At 32.3% G+C, this 14,241-nt stretch overlaps 1 protein-coding gene across 1 annotated transcript; it reads right to left on the reverse strand.

Moving 5' to 3' along the window:
* Positions 1–751: 751 nt before the first annotated feature.
* LOC126883348 (NECAP-like protein CG9132) lies at positions 752–14,229 on the reverse strand. Its single transcript, XM_050648800.1, has 4 exons — positions 13,869–14,229; positions 13,551–13,756; positions 7,655–8,039; positions 752–5,076 (listed from the first exon to the last, which is right to left on the reverse strand). Exons 1-4 carry the CDS (start codon positions 13,952–13,954, stop codon positions 5,028–5,030), a joined length of 726 nt encoding a protein of 241 aa, XP_050504757.1. The 5' UTR covers positions 13,955–14,229; the 3' UTR covers positions 752–5,027.
* Between the last annotated feature and the right edge of the window lie 12 nt (positions 14,230–14,241).

Below are 14,241 nucleotides of genomic sequence, written 5' to 3' on the forward strand. Positions count from 1 at the left end.
TCTAAAACTTAACGATAAACACCAAACATGACCCTTCAACCCGCCCCCTGGATGTGGGGTGGGGGGTTACTTTAAAATCTTAAATAGCAACCCCACTTTTTATTGCAGATTCGCATTCGTCATGAAAAATTAAACAACATTTATTCAAAACATTTTTTAAAATAGCATAGATGGCGCTAATAAATGGTATTTTTCCAATTAAAGCGCCATCTATCAACAATTCTAAAAATGTTACGAATAATATGTTGCTTAATTTTTCATGACGAATCCGAATCTGTAATAAAAAGTGGAGGTTGCTATTTAAGATTTTAAAGTTAACCCCCATCCCACCTCCAGGGGGTAAGTTGGAGGGTCATGTTTGGTGTTATTCGATAGTTTTTCGAAAAGTATTAAAAACCTTTTTTGTTTGTTTTCTCATTTGGAAGTGTATTTCTCGAGATATTAGACCGTTTCTATAATTTACCTATGGTATCAGGATAAATCGTTTTTCTCAATTATAGCGTCATCTATCCACAGTTCGAAAAAATCTCTTGAATAAAAGTTGCTTACTTTTACGTAACGAATCCAAATCTGCAAAAAAACTAGGGGTTTCCATTTGAGATTTTAAAGTTACTCCCCACCCCACCTCCAGGGGGTGTAATGGGGGTTTGATGTCATTGTATAGATTTTTGAAAATGATTGAACACGTATTTTTCAGTTTTTCGATCCGATGTTTAGTTCGCGAAATATTCGACCGTTCCGCTACTTTTGGGACACCTTGTATATTATTTCAACATAATTGAGTAATGAGTATTTTTTTGTTATTATTTTTATGAAACTTTTTGGAATTGTACACACAACTAAGTATATCAAAAATTAAAAATAAAACTTATATTTTTTGTAGGCACTCTGTACATAAAATTGTTGGCAAAAAAATAAATTCTTGGGTTTTTCGCCCTGTATAAATGGTTCCTATTATCGGATATCAACTAAAACAATCAGGTTCTTTGTCGAGCACTTTTGCAAAATTAAAATATAAATTTCGTATTTTATATGATAATATATATTCTGACTAAACAAAAAATAATCCTAAATGCGGCCCTGTTGAGGCCTACACGTGGTAATATTTACATCGCCCTGCATCGCTTATTGAATTATACTTTAGTAGAGGTTGGAAGTTTAGCGATAAAAACCTCTAAATTTACATTATATTTATTGTTTCCCACCTTTAGACGTATCGGACGAGTTTGGCAACTGCCAATGTGACAGTTTTAGTTGACATACTCCTCTGATACCTCTGAAGGTGGGAAACAATAAATATAATGTAAATTTATACGTCTTTATCGCTAAATTTCCCAACTCTACTAGTTTCATTTCTTTTTATCTCAGAACTTAATATATATTTTATATCTTTTGCGTTATTATGCCGGTTATTAGCTCGCTCATCACTGTATATGAGGAAATCTTTGTTGAATTTGTTTGCCGTCAAGTTTGTACCGGTGGATCATGATGTCATTAAATCCATGACGTGCATGCCTAATTGTATGACTTTTAGTTTACATACATAATCCTAAAAATTGTTTATAACAAGCTCCTAAAACGATTCCAAAGTTAAAAAGAATTAGTTACCCACTAAGAAACAGTCATGAGCAATATATTTATAAGTAAAAAAACATTTATATGCTGCATATACACATTAGCGAATTTTTACAAAAACAAATGAACAGTAACTTCTTACTAAGGTTATTATAATATATTACAACTTTGAATGGATGTAGTGGCTATTTGTTCCATTTTCCTTTACATTCTTAGTGAAATTAACAGAATAATTTTCATAAAAAGTAGATAATATTTACTATAAATAAATAGTACTTAACAGCGTAGGCGCAAATATTTTAGGGCTATCCCTATTTTTTCTTTCTTTACACGGCAAATTACATGTAGTAAAGTTCTCTCTGGTATGAAGATGTAAACAATAGACATTGTCATCATTAACATAGAGATGGCTATTTCGTTCAGTTTTTGAATGTTCTTGGATAACCGTTCTTTGTATAATCGCTTAAATGATTATTAATTCAGTTAATTAATAGGATTATTTTTTCACTCACTATGTATTCCGTGATTACAATTAATTTATATACTATACAATAAAAGCTAATAATCGTGAAAAGAGAAAGTGATAAAGTGATTTTACTAATATTGTTACTATGGAACGCTTAGATAAATTTTGAACATCTTTAACAACAAAATACTTGGATCACAGAATATACCCTGGTGTATTGGATTATATACCCTGGATCTTCCATAAATAATAAACAATCAATAACTTTTATTAGTTTCACGTCTTAAATCAAATACACTATCAATATTATTTAATAAACAACTCAAAATATTCCTGAAGTCTTGTCAAATATTTAGTAGCCTTGTTTGCTACTGTCTTGTCATCGCATTCTGTTTGACCGAGTGTGTTGTATGACAAAGATAGCGAATGTTGGATTTGGAAAATATTACCATGGACATGGTGTTTATTTTTTCGAATCCTGAAAAAACTAATAAATATTTTTGAAAAATTTAAACGCAGAATGAAAGACTATATTATTACCGAGGGTAGAAAGTCCATTAGAATAAACAAAAAGTTTCTTTTGAATGAGATATTTGAAATTAAAAATCACACTCAATTTTCTCTTCTTTTTCACCCCTGTAACTTATTAAAATAAACATTATAGAAGTTTTCAGGGACTTTCTACTCGGTAAAGATGTAATCTTTCATCCTGCGTATAAATTTTTCCAAAATACTTATTAGACTTCTCAGGATTCGAAAACTGAATGCATTTAAAATGCATTGGAACGATATTTCGCGCCTACGCTCTGAAATGAAGTTTTTACCATAGCAATGCAAAATGATGGTTAAACTATTACAATATAACATATAATTCAGCAAAATAAGTAAAAAATATCATGTTTGTAACTTTGAAATAATCAAGGTATCTAGAAAGTCTTTTCAATTCTACAAAAAGTATTTTTCAAACTTTTATTTGCCATTAAAAGGTGAGTTTTTGAAACAAAAGCTCAAAATTTTGTCTTAAGTAGTAGATATCTTCAAAATTGCTTGATATAAAAGTTGTAAAATTAATTTTTTGTTCCGAAAACTGCAAACTATGCAAAATTATAAGACTTATAAATAAATTAATGATATATTTTAAAGTTTTCGAAGCAACAAAATACAAAAATATGTAAAAATTTGAAAAAAATAAATGCATTTTTGCATTTAATTGTTAATGTCTAAAAACGAAATCTAATTCTCCTGTAGAAAACATAAATTATCTTTCTATAAGCACATATACAGGGTGTCCAGAAACTCTACAGACAAACGAAGACAGGAGATTCCTCAGATAATTTTAATACAATTTAACCAAATTCACCTAGTCTGAAAATGCTTCCTAAGGGAGCTAGAGCTCTTTTAAGATGGCTTCTTGTAATTAGTTTCTCTTAAATAGCTCCAGAACGCGTCTATTGAGAAAAATAAAAATTGGTACACATATTTATCTTCCACAGATAAATCGATTTCATGCATTGCGAATTTCTATTACCGGTCATAGGCGTCCGTTTTGGGTAGGGCAACAGATATTTTATCTTTAACTTTTAAGTATTTTTGACACTGGATTATTAAACTGAGAGGTATTTTGCAACTAAAAGGTACTCTTGTTTTAAGTCGATAGAATACACCGTTTTCTAGAAAAATCGATTTGAAAATTTTTCTTTTTCTGAATTTCCAAAAAAAATTAAAAAAGAACTATTTAGAAATCCGAAAACTGGTCAGTTTATTTATATTTCAGTGATGAATCGATTTCATTAATTGCGAATTACTAGTAAAGGGTCATATGCGTCCGTTTTGGGTAGGTCGACGGTTATTTTATCGCATAACATTTTTGTCTTAATTTTTAAGCATTTTTGACTCTAGATTATTAAGTTAAGAGGTATTCTAGTACTAAAAGTTACTCTTACTTTAAGTTGGTAAAATACACCGTTATTTTCTTTGAACAAATTTTTTTTTCAAATTCAAAAAACGAAAACTTTTCAAATCGATTTTTCTAGAAAAGCGTGTGTTCTACCGACTTAAAGCAAGAGTACCTTTTAGTACTAGAATACCTCACAATTTAATAATCCAGTGTCAAAAATGCTTAAAAATTAAAGACAAAAAAGTTATGTGATAAAATAACCGTTGCCCTACCCAAAACGGACGCCTATGATCGGTACTAGAAATTCGCAATGGATGGAATCGATTTATCTCTGGAAGATAAATATACGCACCGATTTCAGCTTTTATAAATTGAAGCGTTCTGGAGGTATTTAAGAAAAACTAATTACAAGACGCCATTTTCAAAGAACTCTAGCTCCCTTAGGAAGCAATTTCGAATTAGGTGAATTGAGCTAAATTGTCTTAAAATTATCTGAAGAATCTCCTGTCTTCGTTTGTCGGCAGAGTTTTTGGACAAATATAGACAAGTATATTAATTAAAAAGCTTTCCAGATCCCTGGATTATTCCAAGGTTCTAAAAAACTTACTCTTCTTGAGTAATACTTCTCAAAAGAGACAAAAGATTGTGTAAATATTTGTGTCGATAGGTGTGTACTGTGCTTTATGAGCAAAAAATGACATGGATTCTTCTCTACATACTAAACGTACAAAAAATATGCTATTATGCATTCTGATAAATAAAAATAGAAGAAAAAGGGTTGATGACATCACATGAGTAATGAAAGCTAAAAAGAATGTATATAAAGTATCAAATCAAGCTATTCTATATCTTAATTGCTATAATTCTCAATCATTTTATAATTCGCAAAGAAGGTACGCTATAAAAATGTATACATATCATGTGAAAAAGGTCACTTTTTATAAAAATTATTCAGATACTATCATATATGTATGATATATAACTACCTATAGTTATGATAAATTATACAGCACACCTCAGACTACCTAGGATAAATTCTAACCTGCGCATATTTTTTTTAAATAACAACATATCACCTGTCAGAAGAACTTAGAACTGCACCCAGTTGCTGTTTGATGCAGGCTGATTTTGGGAAGCACTGAAATGAAAACATTTTTAAACTTAACTTATGCCATTAAAATACCATATTATAAACACTATACAGATCAACTTCTGTGACAAAATCCAATATATCTGTTATTATACAATATATGAAAAAAAGTTGTTAATAAAAGTTATAGACACCTTTAATGTACACATTTTAAAATTAGTGAGAAATATACAGGGTCCTCCATAACACGGTGCCAAACCAAAGTTATGTTTTTTTTTAAATGGTAACACGAGCGTTGTCTGCCATGCCAGTTATTTTTACTAAGGTATATTATGTATCAAATTACACAAATACGCATTATCTCTCATTGTATAATGTGTTTGACATTGAAAATTGAAACGAATGAACTACATAGGAATTCGCTAAAACGACAAATTTTTAGGAAGAAAGTTTATTATGATAAATAAAATTAGCCTGAAAAATATAAGATATTATAGTATTCGAACAATATGTTTATAAGGAAAGATAAAAGAAAATATTTTAAGATGTTGAAAAGAAATTGGAAAATCCAGCATAAAGGACATACATTTTTATTGTTGTAATGTTTGTCTGATAAAAATCGGTCCGGGTTAGCCGGACTTCCGGGTTATCGGGGGCCGACTTATCGGGGTTCCACTGTAATTGTATGATCATGACTAGAGCGGACATCCATAAACTACGTCGTTGAAAAGGGGGTGGGGGGTCTTTGCTTATTACGACGGTATACGACAGGGGGGAGTGGGCCATGAGTGCACATCCGACGTCGTTTGATGTTCATGAATATAAAAAATTACCCTATTTTAGAATTAAAAAGAATCAGTAGGTATATTACTTTTATCGCATACTTTTCATTTCGTTTTTATCACTCACAGCCTTAATAATATTGCTAGCAGTTTTGCACAGAATAACAAACAATAAAACATTGTTCTATGTATTTAAATAAACGCTTCTATAAAGAACAACGTCTGGAAGCAATAAATATTAAACGGTTCATTTATTTACTGAATACTCTGTGTGAAACAATTCTACAAGAATGAATAGAAATAAAATATTTTATTTTATTTAGTTAGTACATTGTATTTATACTTGATAAAAGAAATGGTATTGAAATCAAAACAAAATAAATATTAAGATTTATATGATGGAGTTAAGAAAGCATATCGGAACTCCGATAAAAGTATTGTCTTTTGTCCCAATAAAGCTAATTAGTTGTACAGTAAATTGAGAGAAAAAAGTACACGGATATTAATGAACTACATAATAAGTAAATAAACTTTGATAGCTAACTTTAAAAAATCCAGAAATATCATGGAATTTTAAAAAAATCACTAAAAGGGGGTCATGAGTTGCAATTGCGACGTCGATATGAGGGGGGTCAACTGTAAACGACCCTTTACGACGGAAGGGGGGAGGGCATTAAAAAGTCCGAAATTTTTACGACATAGTTTATGGATGTTCCCAGATCAGCAGATGCAAACATTCAGTTGATGGGGTTTTTTAGTGTGTCTAGCGAAATTCTTTACTGGTTGAAAAACTATATGCAAGAACAATCGTTGTGTGTCAAACTGAAGGACTCTGGAGTGCCTCAAGGTGATCATTTAGGATCCCATCAGATCCTTGACTGACTGTGAAATCTTAGCATATGCACATGACAAAACGATAATTTTATACTGGTATGATTAATTTCTTGAACATGGATTCTCTTCTTACCAGAAGAGTTAACTTTGATTTAGTCTTTATTTTTAACCCGCGAGTAGTCGCGCCGTTAGATATAATCTCACATTTTATCCTTTTTCGCGATAACTTGATGAAAAATTTTGCAATTTTGAAAAAATTTCGTAGGTGCCTCAAGGAAGGGTGTAGTAATGCGTAGGTATTTTTTTTCTTCTTTTTGTGAAATTTATGGCTTTGGGGAGAGCCAATTAGCTTTAATAATTGTTAGAAATAATATTTCTAACATAGCAAGTAAATAAAAATACTATAAAATAAAAATTTGTTGTAAATTCGTATTTAAATTGGTATTGTAAGATGAAATCTAACACGCGACTATTCACGTTACAGAAGTGAGCGCGACTACTCCCGGGTTAAGCTTGTTAACACGTCAGCTACGCATGTTGCTCATCAGCAACATTCGGTTTCCCTTTTCAGTGCAGATGTCGTCAATGAGCGACATGTGTTTACTTACATTACATTACAAAAAAATCTTTAACCAAGATTTCTTTTTTTTTTGACCTCTGAGTGACACCAACTCAAAAATAAACAAAAACAAAAAAAACTTGATAGCGTTACCTCGAGAAACTCATAAGCTAATAAAATCTTTTTGAATTTTTTGTTTCACCTAATCCAGTGACGAGTTATGATGTCCACAGCAAAATCCATTTTTTTGAGGTGTCTGTAAAAATTTGCCACTGTTGGCTTATTTTTCAAAATATTCCCTTGAAATTTTTTTTTGAATATTGTGTGAATTGTACTCAAGATGCTTATTTAATTTAAAAATAAAATTGTACCATAGTTTAAAAAAAATCACAAAATGTGCTTGAAATGTTAATTTCAAACAATACCCTCCCCTTAATTATTGATAACTTACCTGTCATCAGCTGATTTAAATTCAGACCAAGAATCCCCAGTTGGGTTTGTTTTGGCTGCTGCATGTGAAGGAGACACTGTGGGTGAACTTCCTGGTGGGGCTGGCAATTTACCACTTGGTGGAGGTGGCAATAATCCCAGACCACCACAACCTGTAGTCTGTACTCTTGACCTTGAACTGCCCTCTGAACCATCTTTCTTTGTTATTTTCATGTTAATTTTGATTGTTTCCCCTTCTTTAAATCCAAGATCCAAACCTGGTCCACTGGGTTCTTCATTGATTTGTTTTTCCTTCTTCACCCATTTGAAGTGGTCTTGAAGAGCAACATTTAAGTCGAATGAGTCTGATCTATCTCCAAAACCAATGCCAATGAAAGCAGTTCGGCCTAAAATTTAAACATTTTATAAAAACTTATTTTCATTTAGGAAACTTTACCATTATCATCCAGGGAGGATTTCGTAATGGAAGATCAACAACCAATCAAATTTTTATGTTTTAACAAATCCTGATCAATTGCTATGAATACAACATTCTCCAGCACAAGTACTGTTTATTGATTACAAGGCTGCTTATGATACAATAGACAGATATGAAGTAATAGAAATGCTAAAAGAGTTCCAAGTACCAACAAAAATAATAAGTTTAGTAAAAATTACAGAAAAAAATTTTTGCTGTGAAATGCAATGGTACCTACAGTCTCAGAAAAATACGAAGTGAAAAAAGGGGTTCATAAAGGAGACCCATTGTCCACTTTGTTATTAAATAAGTAAAGATCTGGAAAAATTGTGAGGGATAGTGGGATAAATAGGTCTGAAACTCTGTTCTACAAGGAACACCAATGCCTGGTGTATGCTGATGATGTGGTTCTCATTGCAAGAAGTGGAGAACTGGCAAGTATGGCAAAAATACTGTTTCAGAATATAAATAAATCCAAGTATGTACATGGAAATTGTGAGGAAAAATGAAAGAAACAGTATGGGACACTTGAAGTTAGTTGAGGATGGAGTATGGACCAGGGGTAGAATTTGGGAGGGTAGACGAATATATTTTATGTATTTGGGTACACTTATCAATCAGACATGTAAGGAAGAAGCAGAAATCAAGTTAAGACTGAATAAGAGTAATAGATGCGCTGAGGCATCTATTACTATCACGTAATACAAAAATAAGATTATACAGAAATAAAGACTGCGAATAAAACCATACAGAATAGATTGGAATGCAGGAAATAAATATTCTTCACAGACTATTCGGCAGAGAAGTAGTTGAGGGAGAATGGAGAAGACAAACAAAGGAAGAAGTGTACCAACTGTATGCTAACCCAAGGATATTAAAAATAATAAAAAAATGCAGACTAGAATGGCTATGTCATCTAGAAAGAATACAGGAGGGCAGACAAGTCAAGAATATTGACAGTAATGGAAGATGTCAGTGAGTTGGGAATGAGAGATTGGAAGTTAACAGCTAAGAACCCAAAATGAGGGAAATTATCAATCCAGCAATGGGTCTAAAAGGCCTGTTAACACTATTCGCGGTGTGCAAGTACTTGGAAGGGAAACGAGAAACGAACATGCGCGAGTCGCGGAGAAATATTGCAACTATCTTAAATAATTCATATTGTCAATTGAAATTGTCAAATTGACGTATATTTCATACCTTCTGTCATTGAAGCAGAAAAATTATATATTGCTCCACAATATTGATATGATATGCAATTATTATATAAAGGTAAATTTAATTAATTGTATTTTGCTGGCAGTACTGCATTTTAATAACTAATTTTATTTACTACATACAATTGTTTACGTTTGCATAACATAACCTGCATCTTATTTTTTCTTCTTATTATTTTTTTGGACTATGGCCTTGACAATTATCCAATAACCAGGACTAATATAATTGGCCAATATAATTAAAAGCGCGAATAAAAGTACAGAGCGTAGAAATAGGGGTCGCTTTGCCGAACTTGCACGGTCCCAATATATTGGAATATGTTTTTGTAATGTTCATATAAACCACCCTTTAGGTTGTTATTTAAAATGTTTATAAAAAAGTAGGTTGTTGATAAAAATGAAAGTAGTAGTTGTTGAATAAATAAAAAGCAGTTTTTATGAAAAGTCAAATCTGTAGTTCTTTCTCTTAAATTAAATATATAAAATCTAATAGGTTATGTGGCCCCAGATCATACTTAACTACTGCGTATATTTAGTTTAAAGTATCGGTGTGTCCGAAAAAGCAAGAAAGTATATTTAAAGACTTTGCCGGTGTGTCCGAAGTATAAGGGTTTGAAAGAAAGAACTAGACCCAGTGAAAGAAAGAACTAGAGTGGCGTGTGTCGCCAGAAATTTGAAGCAAAAAAAATAATGGGTGACAAAATAGATATATCCACAGTTGGTAAATTTGATGGCATTAACTTTCAACAGTGGAAGTTCCAACTGAAATGTGCCTTAAGGGCCAAAGGTATATATGGAGTTATTGATAGCTCGTTAGTCAAACCAGAAGTAGCAGGAGACGAATTACAGGCATGGTTTAAAAAGGATGCCCAGGCTATGTTCACTTTAACATCTGCAATGAGTTTAAATCAGATTACTTTGATTGAAAGTTGTAATACTGCTAAAGAGATTATGGAGACCCTTGAGTCTATTTATGAGCAGAAATCAGAATCAAATAAAATGATGTTGCATGAACGGTTTCATCAATATAAGATGAGTAGCCTAGATAATATCGCTCAACACATAGCAAAAGTGCAGAATCTTGCTAAGCAAATTAAAGAAGCAGGTGATGATGTGAGTGATATTGCTATTATGACAAAAATACTGAGTACATTGCCCCAAAAGTACAGAAATGTTAGACAGGCATGGTTGTCCGTAGACAGTGCTAAACAAACTATAGGTAACCTTACCGCAAGACTGTTAGATGAAGAAATGAACTTAACTGCATATGAAGAGACAGAACAAGCACTGGCAACTATGTCATTCAAAGGAAAATATGATCAGAAAGGTCAAGAAAGGGGTGTAATATGTTTTGGATGTAGAAACCGAGGGCACATTGTCAAATTTTGCAGAGAGAAAAAGAACGAACAAGAAAACAGTAGTAGCAGGTCATATAGAAGTCATAATCGAGGCAGAGGTGGCTTTAGTAACTACAGAAAAGGTTACAAAAAGAATGACAGAGCACAAGCTGGCAGCTCTACAGAAGATCAGCATGGTGGTTCTTCGAGTAGCGCATATTATAATGTTAATAATGAGAGTGCATTCAACATAGAAGAAAAACAGCTAGAAAAAGTGGATACAAGTGATGATTGGATTATGGACAGTGGTGCATCAGCACATATGTGTTACAGGGAAGAATATTCTTTTAATATCGACAAAACTTATACATCACAGGTATCACTTGGCAATAATCAAACACTACAAGGTAAGAGAACTATTAAAATAGAGAAGTTGATCAATGGACAATGGTTTAAATCCACTATAAATGATGTGCTGTATATCCCACAGTTGAGAAAGAATTTATTTTCAGAAGGTGTTTTGACAAACAAGGGTATGAGTGTTATTAAGATTAACAATGAAGCCAAAGTATATGAAAATGAGAATCTAGCAGCAGTTGGTATAAAGGATAGAAACAACACATATAAAATGATGTTTCGCACAATAATATATAATGCATGTGTGACTACAGTAGATGATTTAAAGATATGGCATGAAAGATTGGGACATGTTAATAAGAAATATTTAGAAGAAATGGTAAAAATGAACTTAATCAAAGGTGTTACAGAAAAGAAACAAGATTTTGTGTGTGAAGGTTGTTTGATGGGAAAGCAACATAAGAAGACTTTTAAAGAGAGACCACACACTAAGTTACCTCCTGGAAAAAGCATATTCAGTGATATTTGTGGACCTATGCAAACTGAATCTATGCAAGGAGCACGTTACTTTGTAACATTCAAAGATGAGTACACAGGGTATAGAGTAGCATATTTTATTAGACATAAAGCAGATGTACTAGATTGTTTCAAAGTGTATAATAGCAAAATAAAGGCAAAGTATGGCTACTCTGTCGAAAAACTGCATACAGATAATGGTACTGAGTATACAAATAATGCTTTCAAAGAGTATTTAGAACAAGAGGGTATAGAGTCAGAAACCACAGCAGCATATACTCCAGGGCAAAATGGCAGATCTGAGCGAGATAACAGATTGATTGTAGAAATGGTTCGATGTATGTTATACCAATCTGGAGTAGATAAGAGGCTATGGGCAGAGGCAGTTAATACTGCCATCTACATTTGCAACAGAATTACAAGCAAACAGACACCAGGTTCTACAGCTTATGAACAGTGGACAGGGCAGAAACCTGTATTTGACCACATGAAAGTGTTTGGGTGTGATGCATATGTACATATTCCTGACCAGAAAAGAAGGAAACTAGATGCAAAGAGTGAGAAGGTTATATTTGTTGGATATGACAAAAACTCCACAAATTATAGATTATTCAACCCAACAACACAGAAAATAGTGATATCTAGAAATGTGTTTTTCAATGAGAAAATGTACAGTGCAAAGAAAAACAATGTGATCAAGATAGCAGCAGAAGATGATGTGACAATTTTTGAAATACAAGAAAATGAACTTGAAGAGAGACAAGAAGAACAAATAATCATTAATAATGAAACAGAAGTTTTACAAGATGTTGACAATATACCCAACTTGAGACCACAACGAAATAGATGTTTACCAGCCAGATTAAATGATTTTGAGGTAAATTTTACTGAAATTGATATACCACAGAGATATGAAGAAGCAGTGTCAAGTAGTGACAAAGAAAAATGGAAAATTGCCATAAATGAAGAGTTTGATACACTAGTGAAAAATGAAACATGGACTATGGTTAAGAAGCCAGACATGCAGTTCGATATAAAAACTGCATTTTTATATGGACATCTTGAAGAAGACATTTTTATGTCACCACCTCAGGGGATAGAGTGTGAACCCGGACTAGTGTGCAAGTTAAAGTCGTGCAGTTTAAAACAATCACTATGCTATTGGAATCGAAAATTCCACTCGTTTTTGGCTAACTACGGTTTTCAAAAATCATCAGCTAATCAGTGTGTTCATACTGGACATGTAGACAATATTAAAATGATCTTAATCATTTACGTTGATGATGGTTTGTTATTTTCTGAGAAAAATTTAGCAATAGAGACAGTTTTGTGCGTGATAAAAGAATGTTTTGAAGTGACCGTGACGGTTGGGAACTATTTTGTCGGACTAGAAATTACAAGAAACTTAGAGGCTGGTACAATGTTAAGTCAAGCAAGGTATACAAAACAAATAATAGATAGATTTGGTCAACACAATGCAAATCCTGTAAGTATACCAGAAGATGTAAGTGCTGACTTAACAGCCATAGTGTCAAGACCTGACATTGCACATGTGGTGGGAGTAATCAGCCGCTATAATTATGGCATGAGTTATTGTTACTACAAATACAATGAAGCAAATACCACAAGCATGCATGGATACAGTGACGCAGATTATGCAGGTGATATAGAAACTCATAGTTCCACCACTGATTACGTTTTGGACACTGGACAAGTAAGAGATAGACAATCAGAGTGTAATAAAGTGGACATTTGTTATATTTTTTTTTATTTAAAAGGTTTGTTTATGGGTTGAACAACTTAACAAAAAGGTGGGAGTATTGGAATATGTTTTTGTAATGTTCATATAAACCACCCTTTAGGTTGTTATTTAAAATGTTTATAAAAAAAGTAGGTTGTTGTTGATAAAAATGAAAGTAGTAGTTGTTGAATAAATAAAAAGCAGTTTTTATGAAAAGTCAAATCTCTAGTTCTTTCTTAAATTAAATATATAAAATCTAATATTATACACACCATTATCATCCATAATACGCAAAACAAAGTATCTTGACGAATCACTAACAGGTTCAATGGCTATTCCAGGGTAGGTATCAATGGGACATTTTGCAAACAGTTCCCCAGAGTTCTTATCCTCCAATTTGATAAACAGTTCATTGCCTTTTGAAATCAATCTCATTCTTCCTGTCCATGACGGTTCCGCTAAGTTCCAATCGGCAGCCCTAAAATATAAACAAGCATTCTAAATAATGAGTCATTTTTCTCTGAATTTGCTTTTTTTCCAACATAAGAAGTGGGTGGATGTACTGATTTTTTCCAAAGACAAAGGTTTACCTGTAATTTCTATTTGATGACCTTGGTGGAATATTAAAAACGAATACTTCAGGTTTAACTAGCACTACGCTTTCGTAGGTATCCATTTGGAATTTTTAGTATTATTTTACAAAAAGAACTTTTGATTTTAACACCACAATACTCACAATACTTTCAAAAACGAAACGTCACTAATGTCAATGTCAACCATACGAAATGCCAAGTTTTTCTTCTATTTATTACATCGCTTAAACTTGATTCATGTAATAACCGGCCAAAGCTCATGAGTAGTTGCTAGAAAAGCTAAAAACTCAATCGCAAAGTTATTAAAAAAACAGTTATTTATTATTTTGGGATAAAAGCAATGCATAGATAATAAGATCATTAAAAGAAT

This window comes from Diabrotica virgifera, chromosome 4, assembly GCF_917563875.1.
Source record: "Diabrotica virgifera virgifera chromosome 4, PGI_DIABVI_V3a".
NCBI lineage: Eukaryota > Metazoa > Arthropoda > Insecta > Coleoptera > Chrysomelidae > Diabrotica > Diabrotica virgifera.

Coding starts and splice junctions, on each gene's coding strand:
- LOC126883348 (XM_050648800.1), bottom strand. CDS start 13,954: ATGGATACCTACGAAAGCGTAGTGCTAGTTAAACCTGAAGTATTCGTT. Junction 13,757..13,868: donor TCATCAAATAGAAATTACAG/GTAAACCTTTGT, acceptor TTTATATTTTAG/GGCTGCCGATTGGAACTTAG. Junction 5,077..7,654: donor TTTAAATCAGCTGATGACAG/GTAAGTTATCAA, acceptor TTTTCATTTCAG/TGCTTCCCAAAATCAGCCTG.